Source organism: Mirounga angustirostris, unplaced genomic scaffold (genome assembly GCF_029215605.1).
Source record: "Mirounga angustirostris isolate CCGP_5_RB_7025 unplaced genomic scaffold, mMirAng1.0.hap1 SCAF_3, whole genome shotgun sequence".
In the NCBI taxonomy this organism is placed as follows: domain Eukaryota; kingdom Metazoa; phylum Chordata; class Mammalia; order Carnivora; family Phocidae; genus Mirounga; species Mirounga angustirostris.
In genome coordinates, this window is record NW_026991711.1 from 189,068,117 (window position 1) to 189,092,274 (window position 24,158).

At 50.2% G+C, this 24,158-nt stretch overlaps 1 protein-coding gene across 1 annotated transcript in view; it reads left to right on the plus strand.

Moving 5' to 3' along the window:
• The window catches only part of MROH2A (maestro heat like repeat family member 2A), a 45,148-nt gene that overhangs the window by 10,509 nt on the left and 10,481 nt on the right, over window positions 1-24,158 (plus strand). Inside the window, exons 12-29 of the mRNA XM_045867313.1 lie at window positions 3,429-3,505; window positions 4,453-4,572; window positions 4,872-4,982; window positions 5,733-5,880; window positions 6,713-6,753; window positions 7,374-7,515; window positions 7,772-7,824; window positions 8,242-8,349; window positions 13,110-13,229; window positions 13,455-13,577; window positions 14,754-14,906; window positions 16,041-16,163; window positions 17,107-17,186; window positions 18,781-18,889; window positions 19,679-19,774; window positions 21,784-21,888; window positions 22,999-23,122; window positions 23,587-23,705. Of these exons, the coding sequence (XP_045723269.1) occupies window positions 3,429-3,505; window positions 4,453-4,572; window positions 4,872-4,982; window positions 5,733-5,880; window positions 6,713-6,753; window positions 7,374-7,515; window positions 7,772-7,824; window positions 8,242-8,349; window positions 13,110-13,229; window positions 13,455-13,577; window positions 14,754-14,906; window positions 16,041-16,163; window positions 17,107-17,186; window positions 18,781-18,889; window positions 19,679-19,774; window positions 21,784-21,888; window positions 22,999-23,122; window positions 23,587-23,705 (1,952 nt within the window). The remainder of the gene's footprint in view (window positions 1-3,428; window positions 3,506-4,452; window positions 4,573-4,871; window positions 4,983-5,732; window positions 5,881-6,712; window positions 6,754-7,373; window positions 7,516-7,771; window positions 7,825-8,241; window positions 8,350-13,109; window positions 13,230-13,454; window positions 13,578-14,753; window positions 14,907-16,040; window positions 16,164-17,106; window positions 17,187-18,780; window positions 18,890-19,678; window positions 19,775-21,783; window positions 21,889-22,998; window positions 23,123-23,586; window positions 23,706-24,158) is intronic.

A 24,158-nucleotide genomic window follows, 5' to 3' on the forward strand; every position in this document is an offset into this window, starting at 1 on the left:
TTGCTTCATATTTTCTGCCCTTGAACCTCACCAGCGCTGTGACCCCCATCTCCCGCACCCTCAACCCTCTCCTCAAACTCTGAATCCCAGCTTCCACCTGAGTCTGAATTTCCGACTGTTAACCTGAACCCTAGAACTATCCCCCAAATGTGAAATCAGAGGCCTTAAATAAGGCCTAGTTATATCGTGTAGGTGTAGTCCTAAAGCCCCACTGTCCCAGTGCCCAATCGTAGTCAAAACTCCTTATTCTAAATCCCTAAGCCCAAACTCTGAACCTGGCCTTGCCATCAAAAGGGAAATCCTGTCCCCAACAATGACACCAGCTCAGACAGCACCTTTGTGTGAATTGGAACAAGGCACCCCTTGCTGGCAGCATGTGGCCCTGCAGGTACATGATTTGTTTAGAAGAGCATGGGCCACTCCTGTTCAATCTTTCAACTGGGTGCCCTTGTGCAGTACGCAGACTGGGCAACTGTATATGAAGCACATTCTGCTGATAGTAAAGTCTTCTCTGAAAAAACCCGCAAATTTAAGCAACAATGAGACCATTTTTATCTGTCTGACAGACAGAGATGATAATGACTAGTGTTGGCCTAGCCATTTTTCTCTAAGAGGCCTGATAGTAAAAATATTTTTGGCTTTACAGGCCATATGGTCTCTGTGACAATTACTCAACTGTGCAAAAGCAATCATAAACTGCAGAGTGTGGCTGTGTTCTAATAAAACTTTATTTACAAAAACAGGCTTAGGGCTGGTTTTAGCCTGTGGGTTATACTTTGCTAATCCCTGTGCTAGAATAACAAGAAACTAGTTTCTTGCACTTTATTGACAAGGGTGTAAATTGATAAAGCATTCTGAGTGCTCAGTTGCATAGGGACCAAAACTTGGGCTCAACCGTCTAACTTTCTGACCATTGTCTGAAGGAACTCATTGCCCAAAGAACTGGACAACGATGTTCGTTAGCACGTTGTGCATAAAAGCAAAACGTTAGAAGCAATCTAAATGTTTTTCTATAGGGAATTTCTGGAACAAATGATAGTTTATCCGCAGAGTGGAATATGACTCAACCATAAACGGTGTAGTCAATCTATACTTTTTTCATGGACAAGATGCCCTCTCTATATTAAGCACACCAGCATGGTATGGGGCAGTGTATGCAGCATGACCTTGGTTACTTGCAAGAAATCTATGTGGTTATCTTTTCATAAATGAGCTTAGGGACGCACCTGAACTGTTGAGTGGTTACCTTTTATTTTAATCTTGCAATGAGCATATACTATTTTTATTTTATCTTTATTATTTATTTATTTATTTGACTGGATGGATTTTATTCAGAAAATAATTTTTGAATAATTTTCTAACTCCTTAGGAAAAAAAAAGGATGACAATGTGTTTTCTTACTGCTTACATCAAAATATATTCAATTTGGAGAAGATTTTAATGTAAAAGCAAAACTCCGTAAAATGTTAGATTGAAAATACGTACCTTGGGATGGCAAAAGGCTTTTTTTTTTTAAATTTAAATTCTATTTTTAAAATCAGAAAAAAATTTTCTACTTTGCAGATAAAAACTCAAAACTGTATCATGCTCCCTTAGGGCCCGATTACCTGCTACTTTCCTCTTATCCCACTTCCCTCTTTCTTCCACCAGCGTTGACCTGTAGTAACATCTAGTCTGAAGTCTAGTGTCAAGTTGAGCAGCTAACTGTAAATCTGTCCATACTGGACATCTCCAGAACCTTCTCATGGCTCTTTCTTACCTCTCTTAATCTTCCTTCTCCCCGAATCGACTGTCTTCAGATGTATGACTAACAAGCACTTGCAGAGCACTTTCTTATGTGCCAAGCACTGTGTTGGCTCATTACTGCCCACAGAAGCTCTGTGAGAGAGGTACTATTATTAGCCACATTTTATTTTTTTTAAGTTTTTTTTAATTAACATACAATGTATTATTTGTTTCAGGGGTACAGGTCTGTGATTCAAGTCTTAACACAATTCACAGTGCTCACCATAGCACATACCCTCCCCAATGTCCATCACCCAGCCGCCCCATTCCTCCCACCCCACCCCCCACTCCAGCAACCCTCAGTATGTTTCCTGAGATTAAGAGTCTCTTATGATTTGTCTCCCTCTCTGATTTCATCTTGTTTCATTTTTCCCTCCCTTCCCCTGTGATCCTCTGTCTTGTTTCTCAAATTCCTCGTATCAGTGAGATCATATGATACTTGTCTTTCTCTGATTGACTTATTTCGCTTAGCAGAATACCCTCTAGTTCCATCCACGTTGGTGCAAATGGCAAGATTTTGGGGTTTTTTTGATGGCTGCATAATATTCCATTGTATATATATATGTGTGTGTGTGTGTGTTTGTGTGTGTATGTGTATATGTGTATATGTATATATGTGTGTGTGTGTGTGTGTGTATGTATATATATATATACCATATCTTTATCCATTCATCTGTCTGTGGACATCTTGGCTCTTTCCATAGTTTGGCTATTGTGGACACTGCTGCTATAAACATTGGGGTGCACATGCCCCTTCATATCACTACATTTGTATCTTTGGGGTAAATACCTAGTAGTGCAATTGCTGGATCGTAGGATAGCTCTATTTTCAACTTTCTGAGGAAACTCTGTACTGTTTTCCAGAGTGTATTAGCCACATTTAAAAAAAAGATTTTATTTATTTATTTCTGTGTGTACATGCGCTCACATGCGCATGAAAGTGAGCATGAGTGGCGGGGGAAGGGGCAGAGGGAGAAGCAGACTCACCGCTGAGTGAGGACCCCAACTTGGGACTCGATCCCAGGACCCTGGGATCACGACCTGAGCTGAAGGCAGATGCTTAACCGACTGAGCCACCCAGGCGCCCTATTACTATCCACATTTTAAAGTAGGGAAACTGAGGCACAGGGTTGCTGAAGAGTTCACCTGAGGTCACATGGCTAGGATGTGGCTGGCACAGGATTTGACCCTGGGCAGCCCAGTACCACAGCCCAGGCTCTGCACCGCTGTGCTTTGCAGCCTAGGCATGCCGACAGCGTGCCTGGCCCTGTGTGCCCACCTGAAGGAAGAGCAGGTGGGGACCCTGCTCTCAAGGAGAGTCCACCTGGGTTCCAAAGAGAATCACAAAGCAGAGGCCAAGGAAGCGAGGCACAAAAACCATGCTGTCCCCTGGCCAGGTGGGGTGGGACAGGTGTTGAGAGGACAAGGAGGTGGCCAGCGAGGCTTCTGAGGGAAGTGTCCCTGAGCTGTGGTGGGAGTCAGAGGCTCTCAGGAGGTGTGATGTGGACGAGCCCCCCGAAGCCTGGCTCCCGGGGGAAGGTGGTGGGCAGGCCTGGTGTTCTGGAAGTCTCGCTACTCCCAGGCATCTCCTGAGAGCCCAGCTCTGAGGCTGGTGGCCCTCCAGGCCGGTTTTCCTCTTTCAGAGCCCAGAATGAATATCAGGACCATCTACCTGGCCATCCGGGTGGTCAAGAATGCCCTCTGTGACACCCGCTTCAAGGTAACAGGGCAGAGACCTGGAAGGGGATGGTGTTCAGGAAGCAGAGGGAAGTCCTGCAGGTGGCCCTTACTCTTCTCCGGCTCTGTGGGTGGGGGCTGCCTGCCGAAGGCCCTTTGCTGGAAAACCTAGCTTCCTGGCCAGCACTGAGTAGGGCTGGAGAAGAGAGGCCCCCCTGGGGCTGTGTCCTGCTCCTGAGACACTTGCTCTCATCAAGGACCTGGAATTTCCCAATGAGGGGGCTCAGCCACTGTCCTGGACAGAGGAGAGGCTGAGTGAATCCAGCTTCATCCAGAGCCACGTGGCTGCCTGAGGGTTTTATAAAAAGCAACTGAGTTTGAAAAAAGCAACTGAGGAATACACACTATACCCTTCAAATAAAGGCTAAAAAACCCCCACAGTCCAGGCTCCACTGGAGCCAAGACCCCCTTGGAATGTAGCTTCAGTTCTGGCCGTAGGCCCTGGAGGCCGCGGCACATCCCCTGGGGAGGGGAGGTCCAGGAGGGTGAGGGTCTGCACAAATGGGAGAGGGCATGAGGTAGGGCAGGGGAGGGATTTGGGCTGGAGATTTAACGCAGAGCTCTTCTCAAAATGTGGAGGCTGTCAAGGGAAGACAACCACCCCACATAGCAAGCCTGAGCCCAAGCCTGGGGAGCCCAGGATGAGTCAGCCTGTCCCCACCAGGGCTGCCTGAGGATGGAGCAGCCTGTCTAGGAGGGAGTGTGCTCTGGGCTCAGACAAGGCTCCTGGGTGGCTATGTTGCCCAGGAGGATTCTCTGGATGGGGCAGGGGGTGGTGGACGGAGTGGGCAGTAGCCCCCAAGGCCCCTTCCCACCCAGAGCACCCCCAATTCCTAGCTGTCTCATGGGACAGGATTGGGTGTAAGGTGCCAAGCCCCCCACCCTGGAGCTCACCCCAGTTCCTGCTTGTCCACCGCCCTGTCCCCTCAGGTGAGGATGGCTATTCTCCGCATCATCGGCCAGTTGGCTCTGTCTGGCTACCAGGACAGGATCAAAGGCTGGGGCCTGAAGTACGTGTCTGTGCAGCTGACTCTTTCCACCTACAAACTGGTGAGTGGCCCTGATAGGCAGACCCGGGTGCAGCTGGTCTTTGGAAGCGGTTTCCAAAGCGTTGAGGAAAGAATCTGCTTGCTGCACCCTGTGCTAAATCCCGCACGAATCTACCTTCATGACACCAATGCCCAGGCACATGGCAACTGTAGGTAGAGGTGTGTGCGGTCTATCTAGAAAACTCTGGAGACCCAGCATCTGGGCATGGAGCCTCACAGGGGGTGAGGAGACCACACCCAAGACTGCAGCAAAGCCCCGGCTGGTGCATGAGCAGGGACCCCCTTGATTCTGGCTTTCAGACAAATCACCGGGAGAACTTTTATCAGAGGAACCTGGAGGAGAAGATGGTCCACAAAGTCACCATGGACACCGTGAAGATCATAACCTCTTCCGTCAGTGGGATGACCAACGTGAGTGTGGGCTGGGCCCCTGCAGCTGATGGCTTGACTTGTGTCCGCCCTGCGCTGGGCTTGGAAGGGAATGGTGCATGCCCAGAATTCCACGCTGTTGCTTCTCCCATTCCCACTGTCTGGGATGCCTGGAGGGGCCCCGATCTTCCCACTGCCTGAGCTCTTGTTCTTGAAGATCCGGTCCCAGAGCTGGGTCCTTGATGGGAACTTAGTCCCCCAGGGGCTGAGGCGGTGCCTGGCTCACAGTGGGCCTCAGTATGTACCCATTGACTTATAACCAGAAATATGTCGATTACCTTAAAGCCCCTTCAGTCCAGGTGTGTGTGTGTGTGCGTGTGTGTAGAGATGATTTTAACGGATTAATTCCACAAGCATCCAGTGAGTTCCTACTATGTGAAGACATGAAGGCATATGCTAGAAGGCTCAGTATAACCCCAAGGAGGTCACAGGCTGAAGGGGAAACAGATGTGCCAACTTTTCATTGCAATGCAGTGTGACATAGCGAAGAAAGTAGAAAAAATTTGCCATGCTAGCACAAGGAAGGGTTCACTGTCCATTAAGTGAGGCCTTGGGCTGGATGCTCCCTGTCCGGGGGGCGGTTTACCTTAATACCAGAGGTACTGAGAAGAATCGTGGGAGCTGCCAGTCGTCGAGCAACTGCTAGGGCAGGGGGGCTGTGCGGCGAGCCTGACGGATCTCCTACGCGGCTGTAGATGCCCCAGCTAATGCTGCCCTCTGCCCCCGACCCAGGAGTTTTGGGTGAGGCTCCTGTGCTACATCATGGAGACGGATTACACAGAGGCCTTGACCCCCATCTGCATCAGCCTCACAAACCTGGCGGAACGCCAGCTCCACGCCGAGGACATGGAGGCCAGCATGGCCCGCAAAAGCAGACACGGTGGGCAGCATCCTGGCACTAGCCGGTGGGACTGGGCAGGTGGGCCACTCCGTGTCCTGGGACGTTTCCCTTCTGCATTTTCCAGGAAGCAGCCGGGAGTCCCAGCCAGCCAGGCCAAAGGCTCCCCTTACCATATCTGAGGAGGTGTTAAAATTGGGCAAACTTCCTTTGGCAGTTCGTTCCCCATGTCCCCTTCTCCCGCACCCCGTCCCAGGACCCCTGCCTGTGGAGATGCAGCCTTTCTCCATGTGTGGCTTGTCTGGGTCTCTGTGAGCCAGCGGGTCCCATCCGAGTCCTCTGCAAACCATCGTACCGTGGCTCCCCCTTACCGTGGATCCCCCTTACCCCAGCCCCCGATTCAGCACTGTCAACAGCAGACACTCAAAAAAGTGACTGTCACCACTTAACGGTGGGGTGACACTGCTCTTCCAAGAGGACTGTTCTCATGGGCCTGGAGCTTGGCTGGATGGGTGTCGCCGGTGGTGGGTGTGATTTTAGGAGTCCTGTAGGACCCAGGGATGGCAAATGGTGGGGGGTCTTCTTCATGACCTTACCCGGACTCTGGCCAGGCCCTCCCCTTGACATCTTCTAAGCCCTAGCCCAAAGCACAATTCTCCCCTCTTCCCAGGATAAACCAATTAAAATGATGTTCCTTATGGACAGATCACTGGTCCCTGGGCCAATCCATTCTTGTTCTGGGGACAATGGGATGATGTTGGGGAAGTACCTTCCAGGCCAGCACCATTCTCGGGCTCAAGGGCATGGGGGCACGGGGGCATGTCCTGGTATGAACTGGGCGACTGGAGCAGGTTCGCATCTCCTTCTTCCTTAGTGGACCTGCCTGCACCCCAGAAACTGTTGGCTCGTCTCCTGGTGAGTGACTCACCCAGGCCTGACTGAGGCCATGGCCTGTGGCCCCTCTCCCTTCAGCTCCTAATTCCCAAAGCCTCCAGAGGGAGGAGGGAGCTAGACACTTGGTAGGACAGATCTTTCTGGGTCATTGTCATTCCTCTTGGGTAGACGTGGCAGGGGCAGTGTGCTCGGATGCCCAGGGACCTGGTGACCAGATTCCTCTGCTCAGCCTTTGAGCAGGCCCGAAGCATCCCCAGGAGACCGTCAGTGGCCTGCCTGCCCCCGGGAGTCCTGTACCTATGCCTTGTCCTCTTTTTCTTTTTTTTTTTTTAGAGAGAGAGAGGAAGGGGGGGGAGAGGGGCAAAGGGAGAGGGAGAGAGAGAATCCCAAGCAGGCTCCATGCCCAGCACAGAGCCCGACATGGGGCTCGATCTCATGACCCTGAGATCATGACCTGCCAAAATTGAGAGTCAGATGCTTAACCAACTGAACCATCCAGGCGCCCGGGTTCTCCTCCTTATGTTGACTGTGGGCATTAATCCACACTCCATGGAAGCCTGGGTGGGGAGAAAGCCCGCTGTCTTACCCCTCTTCTCCTTTCTGGGAACAAAATGCCCCACTGGAGTCTTGGTGTTCCCCAGGTGCTGATGTCATCCCCCTACAAGGGGGAGGGCCGCGGGATAGCCATGCTCAACCTCCTGAGGACGCTGAGCCAGAGCATTGCGCCCTCCATGGCTGACATGTGGGAGCTGGAGATCCCACTGCTGCTCAAGTACCTGGAAGGTGAGGCATCCGGGGCACCAACCCCAAGTCAACTCCCCTCCCAGTGCGCATGCTGGAGTACGAATCACACGGCTTGAACAACAGGAACCAAAGCTCAAGGTGGACCAGTATGGCCTATTTAGGTCCTTGGAGAAGTGGGGAGGGAAATGAGCATGTGCTGAGCCCATCCATGGAGGGCTTCGCATGCCCGACTAAGGAGGCTGGTCCAGAGGGGAGCAGCAGAAGAAAGCAGCATGTGTGCACCTTCTTTCTGCAGAGCATACTGAGTTTACCTGGAATCAGAAGACCTGGGAGGACAAGCTGATTCAGGTAAAGACGTGATCCACCTTGCTGAGGTTGGGTCGGGAGAAAGGGGAGGGGTGCATGGGAAGATGCTTGGTGGGGTTGGCACGTGGAGAGCTTAGGAGTCCCTAAAGGACACCTCTTCCGTCAGAGACGACTTGGGGAGTACCAAGCATGTCCACAGCTGTATCCATCAGCAGGAGAGAACAGAGAGCCTTCTATCCTGGGGGACCAAGTGTTCAGGAAAGCAGCACAGGGGTGACCCTCCTCCCTCCAGCCCCCAAACCACAGCTGTTCCCCAGGCCCACAGACTGTTAGCACTGGGTTGGGGTTCAATGGGTCGAGCAATCTAGAGATTGGGGAAGGGGGTTAGAAAGGGTGAGTCACTGCTCAATGTCACAAAGCACTCCTGGCACTGCCCACTGACATCTTCTGTCTCTTTAGTTTCTGAGAAACTCCCTTAAGAAGACCCGAGGTTCCAATTGGAGCTTGCGTCTGAGCAAAGAGCTGAACAACCAGATTGAAAGCTTCGACAGCCCCTCCCTGGAGAAGGTTTGTGATCACAGTGTCAGGGCAGTTCAGATGGGGAGGGGACTCCAGGGATGATGGAATGGAAGCTCAGGTTGTGTGTGAGACCAGCTGTACCTGTGGCTGTCTACAGGGTCCTGGGAGGAGAGGTGGGTGGTTTAGGCCAGTGGGTTTTCGTGTCTTGTTTTGTTTTGTTTTTCCTCTAAGAATCTGCTTTGTTGAAGCTGGTGGGGGGGTCTCTTCTCCAGTCTTCCTGACCTCACTTCACTCTCCACCTGATGTGGTCTCCTAGCAGAGTCCAACAGGCAAGGATCAAGATGTCTGAACAGGTTTTGGCAGTGAAAATGATGAGGATGACACTGAACCACAGAAGGCTAAAGGGGTTGCTGAGTTCCAGCTCGGCAGTGAAGATGATGAGGCTGGAGGGGCAAAGAAAGTGTAGGCAGGCTGAGCTTTGGAGCATGACTTTCAGCTGTCCCCACCTCACTGGCAGATTGCTGGATGTTGTTACGTACACCTGACCCATCCAGCTACTGGCTCATGATCATGTGTGTGTATTTCATTGTAAAAAGGTCTTTATAAAACTGTGAACATTGTTAAAATCAGAGAAGGTCTCAATTAACGGAAAGGATCCCATGTTCACAGATTGGAAGATGATATGGTCAAGATGGCACACTCCCCAAATCTCTCTACAGATTCATTGTGACCCCTGTCATAAACCCCAGCTGGCCTTTCTTTTTTGTTTTGTTTTTTTATTTTTTAATTTATTTTAATTTTTAAGATTTTATTTATTTATTTGACAGAGAGAGAGAGACAGCGAGAGAGGGAACACAAGCAGGGGGAGTGAGAGAGGGAGAAGCAGGCTTCCTGCGGAGCAGGGAGCCCGATGTGGGGCTTGATCCCAGGACCCTGGGATCATGACCTGAGCTGAAGGCAGACACTTAACGACTGAGCCACCCAGGCGTCCCTGTTTTGTTTTTTTAGAGATTGACAAGCTGATCCTATATTCATGTGGGAATACAAGGGGCCCAGAACAGCCAACGTAATTATGATTGAGAGGCCAAAGTTGGAGGACTCAAACTTTGCAATTTCAGGACTTTTTACTACAGTAAACAAGACAATGTAGTACTGGCGTAAGGATGGGCAGACAGGTTGATGTAATAGAAAATCAAGAATGCAGAAATAAACCTCACACTTGCTGTCAGCTGATTTTGGACAAAATCTTCTTGGATATGACACCAAAAACACTAGCGAGGAAAGAAAAAATAGATAACTTGGACATCATCAAACTAAAAACTCTTATGTTGAAAATCAAACCATCAAGAAAGTGAAAAGACAACCCCCAGAATGAGAGAAAATATTTACAAATTAAGTCCTTGGTAAGGGACTTGTCTCTAGAATATATAAAGAGCTCTCCTCACTCAATAACAAAAAGATAAGCCCAGTTCAGAAATGGGCAAAGTATATGAATAGACATTTCTTCAAAGAAGGTACATACATGGTGAATAAGCACATGAAAAAAACTGTTCAAGATTATCACCATTAGGGAAAACGCAAGTCAAAGCCACAAGGACATACCACCTCACACCCACTAGGATGGCTGTAATAAAGAAGACATAATAACAAGTATTGGTAAGAATGTGGAGAAATTCGAACACTCCTAAACTGCTGGTGTGAATGGAAAACCAGTTCCTTGAAGTATTAAATACAGAGTTACCATATGACCCAGGAATTCTGCTCAGAGTTATATATGCCCAGGGGAGATGGAAACATACATCCATACAAAAATGTATACATAGATGTTCACAGTAGTGTTATTCATAAAGCCAAAAAATAGAAGCAACCCAAATGCCCACCAATGGATGAAAAGATAAACAAAATGTGGTCTATCCATACAATGGAATATTATTCATTAAAAGGAATGAAGTACTGATTAATGGTACAGAAAGGATGACCCTTGAAGACACTATGCTAAGTGACAGAAGCCAGACACAAAGGAATGCAAATCACCACATATTATATGATTCTGTTTACTTGAAATGTCCAGAATAGGCATCATTTTAGAGACAGAAAGTAGATTAGCAGTTGCCAGAGGCTGCAGGAAATGTGCAGTGACTGCCAACAGGTATGAGATTTCTTGGGGGGGGGCGGTGATAAAAATGTTCTAAGTTTAGATTGTGCTGATGGTTGCACAACTCTGTGAATAGACCACTGAATTTGTAAACCTTAAATGGGTTAATTTTATGGTATGTGAATTCTATCTCAATGAGATGTCTAAGAAAAAGTATTTACAGGTCTCAACCAAAAACTGCGTTTGTTCAAATAGATAGTCTTTATAGGTGAGCATGTAAAATAACAAAAAGCAAGGATATCTTACAGATAATCTTCTATAGCTAAACATAAATTTGTAGGTTTAAGATTTTATCCAATATCAATTTAAGGACAGATGTCCATTTGGAAGAAAGTTGTATATAAGATGTGAAGGCCATCTGGCTGCGACCTTTGTTACCCCATTGATTGCTGGGTTGATTCGGGTTATCTGGCTGGCTAGCTGGGTATCACGTCCTCCCTCCCTGCTCCATGTGTGTCTCTCCTGAAGCTGAATGCCTGGTAGAAGAAGATGACCTTCCTCCATGGAGGAGGACCTTTCCTTGGTCAGGGGCATGCAAGTAGCTGCGCTCCCCGGCTAGAACCTCCAAACAAGCTCTCAAGGTCCATTTATAAGAGAACATAGGATTGTCAAGCTTCCAAGGCCCCAGACACATCCAAATGAGGCGCTGCACGTGGTGATCTGCCTTTCTTAAAAAAGAAAGTTGTATATAGTATTTGATAAGCAAATGCATAGAATTCAACCATATTTCAACAGATCACCTAGCTTAGGGAAAGTAAATCAGTAAGTAGGATTAGAAAACTTAGGAAGGCACAGTTGGATACAGGGGCTTAAGGAACTTCACCAGGACCCTCCTGTCTCTTCACTGCTCAACTGGCACCTCTAAGATGGGGCAGGGTGATCACCAGTGGCCTCCAGACCTGCAGCCCCAGTTGTCAGAGCCAGTCTTCTCCCAAAATTGATATGCAGAAATCATTCTCTCCCACATACAAATAAAGCAAAAATATGATTTGATGAAGGAAGATCCCATTCCAAGTAGCAACACAATGTAAATATGTAATCGAATAAATTATTGACCACGTGACATATGTGAGGAGCACAGAATGGCAAGGAGGTGCAGGGACACTGAAAGAAACGGGATGACATTGACACAATCTTTTGTTCCTGGATGGGAAGTCTCAATGTTGGAAAGGCATCCACATTGCTCAAATTAATCTGCCGTACATTGTACTCCCTGTCAAATTCCCAAAAGGAGTTTTTGTGGACACTGGACAATTTTATGGAATTTGACTAGATTATTTCCAAGTTCACCTGAATTGTTAAGAACGTATTGACAATAAAGCTCGCGAAGGAAGGATTTACTCTCTGGGAACAGATCAGAGATTGAAGTGTGCGAAATGAAAGAAAACCATGGAACGACTAGGAGAATACGTCAATGAATAGTTTTTTTTAATCTTGAGTGGAGTAGGCCTTCATATGCATGAAGGAAACCAAGAAAGACACTTTCCTCTGTGAAAATGAACCTTTTCTGTGTGACAAAACAAAGTCACAATAAATAAAATAAAAAAGGAATGGAGACTCTGGGGGGAAATACAGCAGTAGAGTGATCTGGGGTTGAGACCTCTGGTACGCGATCCTTAAGAAAGGAGCCTCAGACCATGCTTGATTTTTTTTTTTTTAAGATTTTATTTATAATTGATTTAGAGTGAGTCGGGGGTGGGCAGAGGGAGAGGGAGAATCTTCAAGCAGACTCCGTGCTGAGCGCAGAGCCCAGTGCCGGGCTCCATCTCATGACTCTGAGACCATGACCTAAGCTGAAACCAAGAGTCAGATGCTCAACCCACTGAGCCACCTAGGTGCCCCAGACAATGTTTGATTTAAAATCCTGGTTCTACATGAGAGACTATGGATTCTGAGAAACAAACTGAGGGTGTTAGAGGGGAGGGGGGTGGGGGGATGGGTTAGCCCGGTGATGGGTATTAAGGAGGGCACATACTGCATGGAGCACTGGGTGTTATATGAAAACAATGAAGCGTGGACCACTACATCAAAAACTAATGATGTAAAAAAACAAACTAATGATGTATTGTATGGTGACTAACATAGCATAATAAAATTAAATTAAAATAAAATAAAATAAAATAAAATAAAATAAAATCCTGGTTCTGCCACCTCCTGCTTGCTTTTCCATGTCCCAAAACAGCAACCGTATCTACAGTCTGGACTTGCTGCGTGAGTTAAGTGAAATAAGACATGTTTGTTCTTGTTGTTTTTCCAAATCTACACACGAAGTTCTTCTTACAAGTAGAAGAAAAAACAGGAAGAATAAGCAAAGAATACAGCAGGGATTCAGAGACTGGATGGTGAGAATGTGCAAAGTTGATCAGCATGGCTCATCACCAGGTGCTCTTAGATTTGTTAGTGTGAGAGAAAACGGGTTCAACCGCTATGGGAAGGAAATTTGGTCTCCACCATTTATAATATGCTGGCCTGCAAGCAGTCCAAACCTCCAGAATAACCTAAATGTTTATTTTAAAGACTCTACGACATGCACAGATATCTGCGCATTAAAACAAACGATCTAGAGTGCCAGGTAGGGGACTCCCCACGGCGACAAGCCCTGGAGCGCAGAGCGGAGAGGCCAGAAGCTCCTTTTGTCCCTCTGCCTCTCCAGGGCTTTCTGTATCGGGCCCTGGGCTTCGCTCTGGCCACAGGCCTGGAGGCTGACAAGGTGGAGGCGCTGCTCCTGGAACTGCTGTACAAGACAGACTATGGCAACGACTTTGACCGGGAGGTGAGGGTGCCCTGCAGCCCCCTCCTACCCACCAGACCCCTTTGCTCCTAGGGGTTATGGGCACATGCATGCTTGGGTGTGCGTGAGCGTAGGCGTGCATGTGTGTATACTGGTGTGTGTGTGTGTGCGTTCGTGTGTGTGCCTGTGTGTGTAGGTACATGGGGGGAGCTCCTCCTCTGGCCCCTGCCCGCCGCCCTCACCCCAGCTGGCCGGGTCTCCCTGCAGGGCGTGATTCTGTGCTTTGGCCTGTGTGCCCGAGGCCAGGTGAAGACAGTGCTGAATGTGCTCCATGACTTCGAGGAGAGGATCCAGGAGTCGGAGCAGTCCTGGCAGATCGGCGCTTGGCGGGTAAGTCACCCTCCCTCCATAGTCCGGTCTCCGGGGGCCTCGTAGACCGGTGCCGTCCGCACTCAGCCGAGTTCTTGCTAGATCTCAAGAGCCAACTCCCCTCAGGATCACCTGGAGGCCTCCTCCAACAAAGCTGTTGCTGGTGGGTAATTGAAAGAGCACAGGGTGGGCCTTTTCAGGACCCAGCTATTACAAAGGAGTGCTCACTGTGGGCTCCTCAGAGCAGCAACAGGGGCAACCCTGGGTGCTGGAGCGAATGCAGGGTCCCAGGCCTCACGCAGACCCAGTGGATCTGAAGAAGCTGCTCAAGTAGTGCTCAGTGGGTACTTTGCACGTGTTGGGAGCTCTGCCTCAGTGAATCAATGGCCCTCGGGTGGAGGGGCTTTCATGCCCACTGTCCTATAGAAGAGAATGCTGAAGCTTGTCCAAAGGCATGCAGCTGGCCAGTGGTGAAGCCATGGGCCGGCCTCTGGAGGCTGCCACTCTCTGCCACAAGACACAGAGCCACAGACTGGCTGAGGCCCCGATGGGCAACCCCCCAGAGTCATTGATGCCTCAGACTTTGGCCTTGACCTAGAACCCTTGCCCTTGGGATCTGGTAGTTTGGATGGGGAGAACTAAGAGTGTCTCAGACTTTCAGCCCAGCTTCTCCCGGAGATGTGGATTTCTATTCGAGGCCTGGCAGGGCATGGGCACCCCTGCCCACCCTCCATGGTGGGTTTGGTGGGTTTGGTGGCCTACAACACCTCATCCTAGGCTTGTTCCCACTGGATTCCCAGTGTCACGAGAGCCCCTGGAGGAGTGTCCAGGAGGCCTCTGTTTAGCGGTGTCCACACAAACCACCTGCTCCCGGCTAATGGCATCTCGCTGGACTGAAGCCTCCATGGGGGTCGGTCCTGGTGGGAGCGGCTCACCACTGTGTACCCAGTGCCCAGCAAATCGTAGGTGCTCAATAAAGCTATGTTGAATGAATGAGTAAATGAATGAGCGTTTCAGGCACCCGGAAAGCTATCAGTTGACGCACTTTCTGCTGACTCTACGGCTCCTTTGGCCACGTGACCAGAGACTGTCCATGTGCAGCCAGGACGGCCCTGCTCCCCCTCGGAGGGGCAGTTGAGCAGACCCCCTTCCCACACGCACATCCAGTGGTCCTTCCTCTTCTTGTTGGGCTTGCAGAAGGACCAGCCCTGGAGGCGGGAGACGGTGAAGAGCGCCCTCATGGTGATGTACAGCTGCGTGGCCTCGTACTGCCACCCCCAGATGCTCCTCACCCACGTGGACAACCCCATCACCGCGAAGATCATTCATCACTACTCCAGCAGCTGCCAGGTAACCCCAGAAGCCACCCCCCCATCCAGAGCCAGGCTGGTAGAGAGTTACTTGCCTCGTTATCTGCACACCCCATCCCCACCCAGCAGACAGTCAGGAGTCCGACCCAACACCCAGCTTTTGGGAAGTCCATTGCCTCAAACTGTGGTGTTCTCTGCTGCGGGGGGAAATGGGGGACCTCCTTTGCCCGCAGTGCTGGGCGGGTGAGCGTGGGTCCCAGAAGTCACGGGATGAGCACCCCTTCTTCCCAGCCTTGCTCACTCCCTCTGCCTTCCTCCCTCCTGACACCTGACCGAAGCCCTTTAACAAGGGACAAGAAGTGGGGCTGTCCTCAGGGAGGCCGAGGGACTTGCTACTTTCTTGGAATGGCAAGGAGGCAGAAACACAGAATAAAGCAAAAATTATTTCATTATTGTTTTTAAAATTGTGGTAAGATACACATACCATAAAATCTGCCATTGTAATCATTTTTAAACACGTGGTTCAATAGCATTAAGTACCTTCACGTTGCCGTCCCCCCACGACCATCCCCACCGGCTGTCTGCAGAGCTCTTCGTCTTCTGGAACTGAAACCCCACACCCATTGACCATATGCTCCTGCCCCCCCTCCCCGGCCCCTGGCAACCCCCATTCTACTCTCTGTCTCTATGAATTTGACTACAGGAATCTCAAGGAACTGGACTCACACAGTATTTGCCTTTTTGTGACTGGCTTGTTTCATTTAGCATAACGTCCTCAAGGCTCATCCATGTTGTAAAAGCAAGAACAATTTTATCTCAACTTACTCCGTCTCTGTGGTGACCCACAGGGCTTGGTGTCCGTGGCCAGTGAAGGTGCCCCCTGGTGGGCATGGCAGTCCTTCAGCACAGGTTGGGGGGCCCGGACGGAGATGGTGTTTTCAGATGGGCCCAGAGGTCCGTGCCTTGTCCAGCTCCTGGCTGGCATCCTGGCCATGTGGCAGATGCTCGGCCAAGGTGGCTGAAGGACAGAATGAGGCCTGCCATCTCTCAGAGTGCCCCTGACCCTGCCTCTTCTTCGGCGCGGACAGAGGGTCCTTATGAGGGCTGTGGCTTGGGGTCTTCGGGCTCACTCACAGCATGCTCCTTCCTTGTCCTCTTCTTGGTCTGGGCACAGGACATCTGCCTCAAAATGGCCTTCATGAAGAGTGTGGTGCAAGTCACCAACGCCATCAAAAACATCAAGGACCTGGAGGACTTTCAATTTGCCCAAAAGATGACGCTTACTGGCATTATAATGGTAAGCTGGTGGGGGGCTTCCTTGGTCTTGGGCAGTTTTGGGGTCTAACTGCTGGACAACTTCTCCTTGGTCAGAGGTTTTTAGAGCTCCTCAGGGCGTCTGAGGGACAAGGGGGCTGCAGGGGTCCCTGAAACCCCTCGCTGTCTCGATTCGGCTTCCATCCAACCATAGGAGTTCTGAGTACGAGATTTGTCTATCTGACAAAGGATGTGATGGCCAGGAATCTGGTGGTGCCCGGAGGTGGCTGGTTCAGGGCTGGGGGACGGAGGTCCACTGGGTCTGCCCCTCCGTAGCCCCCGTGTTTCTCCATAGGGAAGATCTAGGGGGCAGGTTCGGCTGCAGGCAGGTCTCAAAGCTCTTTTTGCACAGAGCTTCAGTAAATTCTAGAAAGATGTCGACTGACTAAGGGCAAGAAGCCATGGCAGAGGCGGATGGAGGTGTGGGCAGCCACTGCCCTTCAGCCCCAGGCCCTCCCCACGCCCCTCCAATGCCGTGGTCCCTGGAAACGCTGCCCCTGCGTCGGAAGCCGACCCCGAGGGAAGTGAGGGATGGATGAACAGGAGGCCCCGAGAAGGGAGAGAACACTCTCGCTCCCGCTCTGGGCCAGAAGCTGTCCGTGTGCCATTTCACGCTAGCCGGCCACAGTCCCGTGAAACAGGCCTTGTTTTACATGTGATGGCTTGGGCAGGGGAAGCGTTTGCCCGGGGACACACAGCAAGGAGGCAGCAGGCTTGAGCGAGAAGCCCCCGGTCTATCTGGAGCCCCACTCCTTCCCACACCAGATTTGGCTGCCTCCCCTAAAATGCTAATGGCCAGGTGATCCTAAAAAGAGAGAATGTGGTATGGGGTGTCTGCACCCCATACAGTGCCACGCCCTGAGGACGCTCACTGTCCTCACCGGCGGGCTCTGGGTGGCTCGTTCACCGCCCTGTGTGCTGGGCAGGCCACCATCAAGGCAGAAGCTACCGACAGCCTGGTTTCTCCCGTGCGGACCATGGCGATGGAGGCCCTCTCGCACCTGAGGTGAGCTGGGCCCCTGTTCCGGCCCCAAGTGTCTCTGAGGGTAGGGGCAGAGTCTGAGACCACCCCTCAGTGCTCCTTGGCGGGTTGCACCTACTTTGCCTCCCCGCCTCTGTAGCAGGGCTCTTGGGGGGCAGCTCTGGGGGCAGTGGGCCGCCCTAGGAGATGGGGTCTGCTTCCACCAGGTCTTTTCCCTAATTCTCAGCAGTAGTTCAAGTTGGGCTCTTCTCCTGGGTTGGGAGGTGACTGGCAGGTGGGTGGATTGTTCCTTGGTCCATTATGGGTATTTTGAGCAAGAAATCACACAATGACACTGAATAGGATAGCAGGGAGATAGCATCCTTCTAGTTGGGTTGGGCAGGGTCAAGGAATTTATTGATTGATATGGTACTGATACAGTTAATACAAAGTAATATAACACCCCAGGTTTGCCTTCCTGGAGCTGTCCATTCACTGGCGGGGAAGGGGGAAGAAGTTATGTAACATCAGTGTTTGAAGTGGTTGGGTGGTCTCTGGGAATTCAGCACCTGTGGGGGCAGATGCATTATTTAGGCTCATAGCAGAACTACCTGTTGCTTTTTTTCCACCCCCTGTTGCCTTAAGAGGCCGCACATAGGCAGATTTTAAGTAAATTTCACAAACATCTCTTCGGGGACTTAGAGGTAAGATGAATGCATACAGAAGGAATTATAGGTCAGAGCTGAGTGTTTGTGTGTGAATAATAAGAACAAAAATCTAAGACCAGAGAAGGGGGGGGCTACTAACAAGATACAATTTTGTCGATACGACAGGGGCGATCGGAAGGTTTTGGCATCTGACACAAAATAGCAGGATTTGGGTAGGAGCTAGAAGCTCCCCGCTGGGCAAAATACAGGACCTCTTTGGGGGGCAGGAGTTTAAAGTTAAGCAGAATGGTGGCTCCCAATCCTGGAGGCACAACAGAGCCAACCGGGGACCTGTGAACAATACTGGTACTCTGGCTCCACCCCAGACCTTTAAATAAGGATCCCTGGAGCCTGGACGTGGCCCTTGGGCACCTCGGAGCTTCTCTAGGTGATCCTAGTATGCACCTAGACTTGAGAACTACTGATGAAGGGATAGGAGAAGAATGAGCTAGCATGCATCAAGTACCACCCCTGAGAGTTCACTAAAGCTCAGATGGCTGGGCTCCATTCGGAGTTTTTGATTCAGTAGCTCTGAGGTAGGGCCAGAGAGTTTGCATTTCTAAGAAGCTCCAAGGTGGTACTGGTCCTGCTAATGCAGCTGTTACACTTGAAAATGCTTCGGCCAGGGCCAGCCTGGGAGGCGGAGTCTATGGTTACAGGCAGGGAGGAGCCACGGAAGGTTTCTGAGCAGGAGAGGGACAGGCTCCGAGCAGGCAGCAAGTGGGAGGGCTGACCTTGGGCCCCTGGCTCTCCCCATCCATCACAGACCCAGTCACTGGATACTGGGGGCTGGGTGGACCCAGCACCCCTGGGGAAGGATGCATGCCTGCACCTCCAGCCAGGGAAGCTGGCCTCTCCCTCCCTCCCTGGGCAGTGGGGTAGCAGGGTCTCAATTCCCCTCTGACCTCTCCTCTTGTCACTTCTTTCCTTAGCAATCTGAAGCCTTTCTACTCCACAGAGGAAAACAATGAGCTGATGGATATCAGTATTCATTCTGTAATTTCTCTCCAACCCCCAGCAGAGGACAATGAGTCCATTCAGGTAGGTCCCTCGGGGCCACTGCATTTTCTGGGTCAGGACTTGGAAGTTTACAACAACTTGGGCAGTGCTGAGAGCCCACCATCCTGAACCGCCTGTGAGTGGTTAAAGGCAGCAAATTGCAGTAGGCCCTATTAGTTAGGATAAGGTAATGCTAACTGCTGTAACAGCTAGACCCTCAAGTCTCCATGATCTAACAAGATCTTCACTCAATTGAAGTCCAATTGGTGGTGGGGGTGGAGATGGAGCTGCTGCAGGCAGTTATTTGGGAACCAGGCTGACAGAGGCCCCACCATCTTCAGTGCATGGCCGAAGGTCCCCTGTGGGTACTGACATCCAGCCTGGAGAGGAAGAGCAAGAGTATGGAGGATTTATGAGCCACTCTGCCCACCTTTCATTGGCCAGAACTCAGTCACATGGTATGACTAGAGGCAAGGGGTGCTGGGAAATGTAGTTCCTAACTGGATGGCTGTTTCCCAAAAACAATGTGGAGGAGAATGACAGACCTTTTGTGAACAGGTAGCCTTGAGGTCCTGGTCCCGGATGAGGAGTCAGAAGAACTGGGCTATGGGGGTTCAGTTTCCTCCTTGGTAAAATGGGTTCTTCTTCAGAGGTTGTCTTATATGTCACATGAGACTATGGGTATAAATGACCCAGTCTGAGCAGAAGTAAAGGGATGATTTTCAGACCACCTCAAACTTCTCAGCCCTGGTATAGATCCTTGCAGAGTCCTGGTGGGTGGCTGTGCACAACCCCTCATTGCTGCCCAGTGCTCTCCTCTCTTGGCCATAGACCCTGTATGCAAATGTGAAGCATGCCCTGGAGCAGCTGATGGAGAGCCTTATGCAGAGGCAGCTGGACCCCAAGGGGCTGCAGGAGATGGTACACGTGAGTTCCCTGGTGGAGGGCCAGGAGCCAGGGATGTCCACCCCTCCCAGAAAGCTGGCCTGAGGGCCAGAGTCTATGGAAAACTGGGGTATGTGTTAAGATTGCTTTAGTAATTTTATTTTGGTAAAATTTCAGATTTGCTGAAAAGTTATAAGAACAGTGTGAAGAACTCCTATATACCCTTCACCCAGATTCACAGTTCTTAATAGTTGTCACATTTTCTTTTCCTCTCTTTCTCTTCCCTTCTCTTTCTTGTTTTACACACACACGCGCGCGCACACACACACACACACACTTCTTGAACCATGGAGAGTTAGTTGCAGACATCAAGAACAAGAAAACAACAGTACAGTGATCAAAATCAGGAATTGTAATGTTGATAGAATGCTATATTTTAATCTATGGCCAATATTCAAATTTCATGAATTGTCCCAATAATATCCTTTATAGCTATTTTCTCCGATTCAGGGTCTAAACTGGATTACACAGTGCATTTACTTGCCATGTCTCTTTAATCTCCTTTAATCTGGAACAATTCCTCAGTCTTCCTTTATTTTCCATAATCTTGGCATTTTTGAAAGGTACTGGCTAGGTTTTTTTTTTAATTGGGTTGTTTGCTTTCTTATTATTGAGTTTTCGGAGGTTTTATGTATTCTGAATACAAGTCCTTATCAGATATGTGATTTACAAATATTTTCCCACAGTCTGTGACTTGTGTTTTCATTGATCTCACAGCGCCTTTTGAAAAACAGAAGTTTTAAAATGTGGACGGAGTCTAATTTACCATTCGTTTTCTTTTATGGATCATGGTTTTGACATTCCATCTAAGAAATCTGTGCCTGACCTAAGGTCACAAAGATTTTCTTTTAGGAGGTTGCAGTTTCAGGTTTCACAAGGAAGTCTAGGATATATTTTGAGTTAAGTTTTGTATATGGTGTGAGGTATGGATCAAAGTTTGTTTGTTTGTGCACAGACAACCAGTTGTTCCAGTACCATTTGTTGGAGAGAATTTTCTCCATTGAATTATCTTTGCATCTTTGTCAAAAATCAACTGATCATGTATGTGTGGGTCTGCCTCTGTCACCTCTTCTGCTCCATTGATGTATTTGTCTATCTTTACACTGATGTCATCCTGTCTTGATTACTGTAACATAATAAGTCTTGTGATCAGGAGTGGGTAGTATGAGTCCACTGACTTTGTTTTTTGCTGCTGTATCCCATAAATATTCATATGTTGTGTTCTCATTTTGTTTCAGTTCAAAACACATCTTATTTTCTCTTCTGATTTCTTCTTGGACCCTTGGTTATTTAGAACATCCCAAATGTTTGAAGATTTTCCAGAGATCTTCCTGTTTTTGATTCCCGTTTTAAATCCATTGTGGTCTGAGGACACACTTTGTATACTTTGAATCCTTTTAAATCAACCCAGACTTACTTTATTGCACAGAATGGTCTATCTTGGAGAATGTTCTTTGTGCATCTGTGTACTGTGTCTTGTGGAGTGTTCCTAAATATCAGGCCAAGCTGATTGGTAGTGCTGTTCAGGTTTTCCCTGTCCTTCCTGACTTTCTGTCTTCTTGTTCTATCGGTTTCTAAGAACGAAGTACTGAAATCTCTGACTCTCCCTGTGGACTTGTTTCTTTCTCCTTCAGTTGTGGTAGTTTTGCTTTATGTATTGTTAAGCTCTGTTACTGTGTGCATGAACATCTAGGCCCTGCAGTGCAAGGCTGGTTATGCTCTTGGACTTTGACCTGCAGGCAAACATTTAGAGTAGGGCCAAACACATCAGCCAAGTGCCATCTTGGTGAGGATAGTGGGGACACCCTCTCTGCCCACAGCTTCATCTCCCTCATGGGGGTGCCTGGAAAGAGAACCAGAAGTGTCTAGAGCTAACCAACACCTCTGAAAGTCAGACTCTGAGTGGAGAGACGAGGTGGGCAATGGCTGGCTGGGAAAGGCTGGTGTTGGGATTTTAATGGCCCCTTCTGTGTTCTGGGCTCTACCCATAGCTCCTGGAAAGGTGGATCTTGTCGGAGAAAGAAGGGGAGCGGGAGAAGGCCATGAAACTCCATCTCCATCTCATGCAGATCTATGTGCAAAGCATCGGTGTCTGTGTGAGTCCCTGAGCACCCGATCCCCCAGCTGGCTGCTCTGGCATCCACAGAAAAGTTCCTGTCTCTATTCATGAGAAGAGGGAACACTTTTGAAATCAAGTTCTGCTCCCTGCAGAGTCCCTTGGGAAGAGGCTGTCTTGTTTGGGAATGGCAGAGGAGGCCCCACGAGGAGCTAACCCTGAGGCTCTGTGGGTGCCAAGAGAGGGGTGGGCCGTGGCTCAGCATGGATCCAGGTTTGGTGGGGCCTGAGGCTCATACAGCGGTGAGGGCCCTCTTTAAGAAAAAGAACACACACTTACAAATATCACATTGGTTAGGAAAGGGAATATCTACTTAGAAAATAAATCCCAACGAAATCACAAATTTTACAGAGCTTGACAAGTGCCACAAACATCACAAAATCTGGAAAAACAATGAGGTGTTTTTGTTGATTAACTCTCTGACCTGGCTCAATGAGACCTCTCTTTGTACATTTGTTGGCCTCATGCTCTTTGATGGCTTGGCCTTCAGTGATGGCGTTGGGAGAATGGTGTCCCTGGGGCACGGGGCCTGGGGTGTGGGGACGGCCTCAGGTCGGGGGACTGGTGCATGGTGAGAACAAGATGAACAGCACCCCTGGTGGTCTGGGAGCACCATTCAGGTGGAGGCCCCGGGCCCAGCAAAGCGAGGCCAGAGCCTAGCCTCATGCTAGGTTTGGACCCAGATGCTGTGCAGAATGCATTGTCTGGAGTCTCTGACACAATTCTCAACATCTCCTGGAAGAGGAAGCCCAGTGAATTATCTCCCCTTTATGGATGAGGAACACAAGGGCGCAAGGCTCCGCACCCTGCCCAGGTCACACAGCTAGTGAGCGGGGGAGGCCAGATTTGAACCCAGGGCTCAGTTGCAGGAACAAGGCAGGTGCCCTGATACACAGCCTGGGCCTGAGGCCAGAGGGGCAAGTCCTGAGCCAGACTCCCCAGATCCTGGCTGCTGAGCCTCCAGGGGCGCCGCTGGGGTGTTTTCCAGCAGGGCTCACTCTCTCTGGCTGCTTGTTACGCTGCCCCTGGGCAGCACCAGGTGTGCGTGAGCAGACAGAGGGTGTGAGCCTTGAGGTCTCCTGTCCCTCAGATCCCCCTGAAGCTGGGGCAGTTTGGCTCGCTGGTCGGACTCGTCGCCCCTTGTACCTGTGACTCCCATAGAAGAACCCGCATGGCCTCCATGGGTGTCCTGTCCAGCCTGCTGGAACTTCATGGTATGGGGAGGGCGAGACATCAGGACATCGAGGTTGGAGGGAGGTCTGAGAGCAGGGGAGTCAGCTGTGGGGCTATCCTGTGGGAGCATGGACTCTCGCTGAGTGGTGGAGAGGGTGCAGAGCTCGCTCAGAGGCCATGGAAGTTTCCAGAAGGAGAAACTTCCTTCCAAGGACATAGCAGAAGTGACCAGAGATGAGCTCAGGGGTGAGTGCAGGGTGGTGAGCTTTAAAGGGGGAGACTTTGTCTCTGGCTTGGTGGCTGGTAGCCTCCCAGAGCTGTGTGTAGAGGTGGTTTGGGGGAACAGGACAATGAAAACAAAAGCAAGAAGGGATGGGATGTCCAGACACTGAAGGGTGGCCCAGGCCCGCGGAGCCAAGGAGCCCTGTGGGCCAGGCCAGGAGGCCACCCTGATGTGGCCTGTAGATGGGCCCTTTGTCCTTCTGATTGTTTATATTCCCAACAGCAAGCCAGACCTGCTCCTCATGGGACCCTTCCAAGGAGTTGGAGCTTGCAAAATGTAAGGAGGATCTCCAGGGCTTGGATGTGGAGAAGATTTTTAGTGCATCTTCCAGAATCGCCAAGGTGATGAGCTGGGAAGGCGGTGTGGGCTCCTGGGCTGGACTCTGGTGCTTGGACCATCTCTGGGGTGTGGGACCTTGTTCAGCCTGGCCAGGCAGCCTTCCTCTTCCTCCCGAGGTCGCGGTTCCCATGGCTTTTGGCCCAGCTCATGCCCTCTGTACCTAAATGGCCTGCAATATATAAAATCCCCACTGTGGTGCCTGGCACATAGTAGGTGCTTAATTGGCCCCGCCTACCTTGTCTCCATCCCTATGGCGTGCTGCACTTGGGGTGGAGGGCCCCAGAGAGAATTAAACACAGAGCCTCGCACAGAGGTGTCAGCACATGGGCACACTGATGGCTGAATGCCCAGAGCCACCCGAACTCTGCAGAGAGGCCGAGTCACTTCTGCCTTGGGGGGCAGAGGCAGCTTTCTGGAGCAGGGGGCTTAGGGGTGGCAGGAGGAGGTTGCAGGGT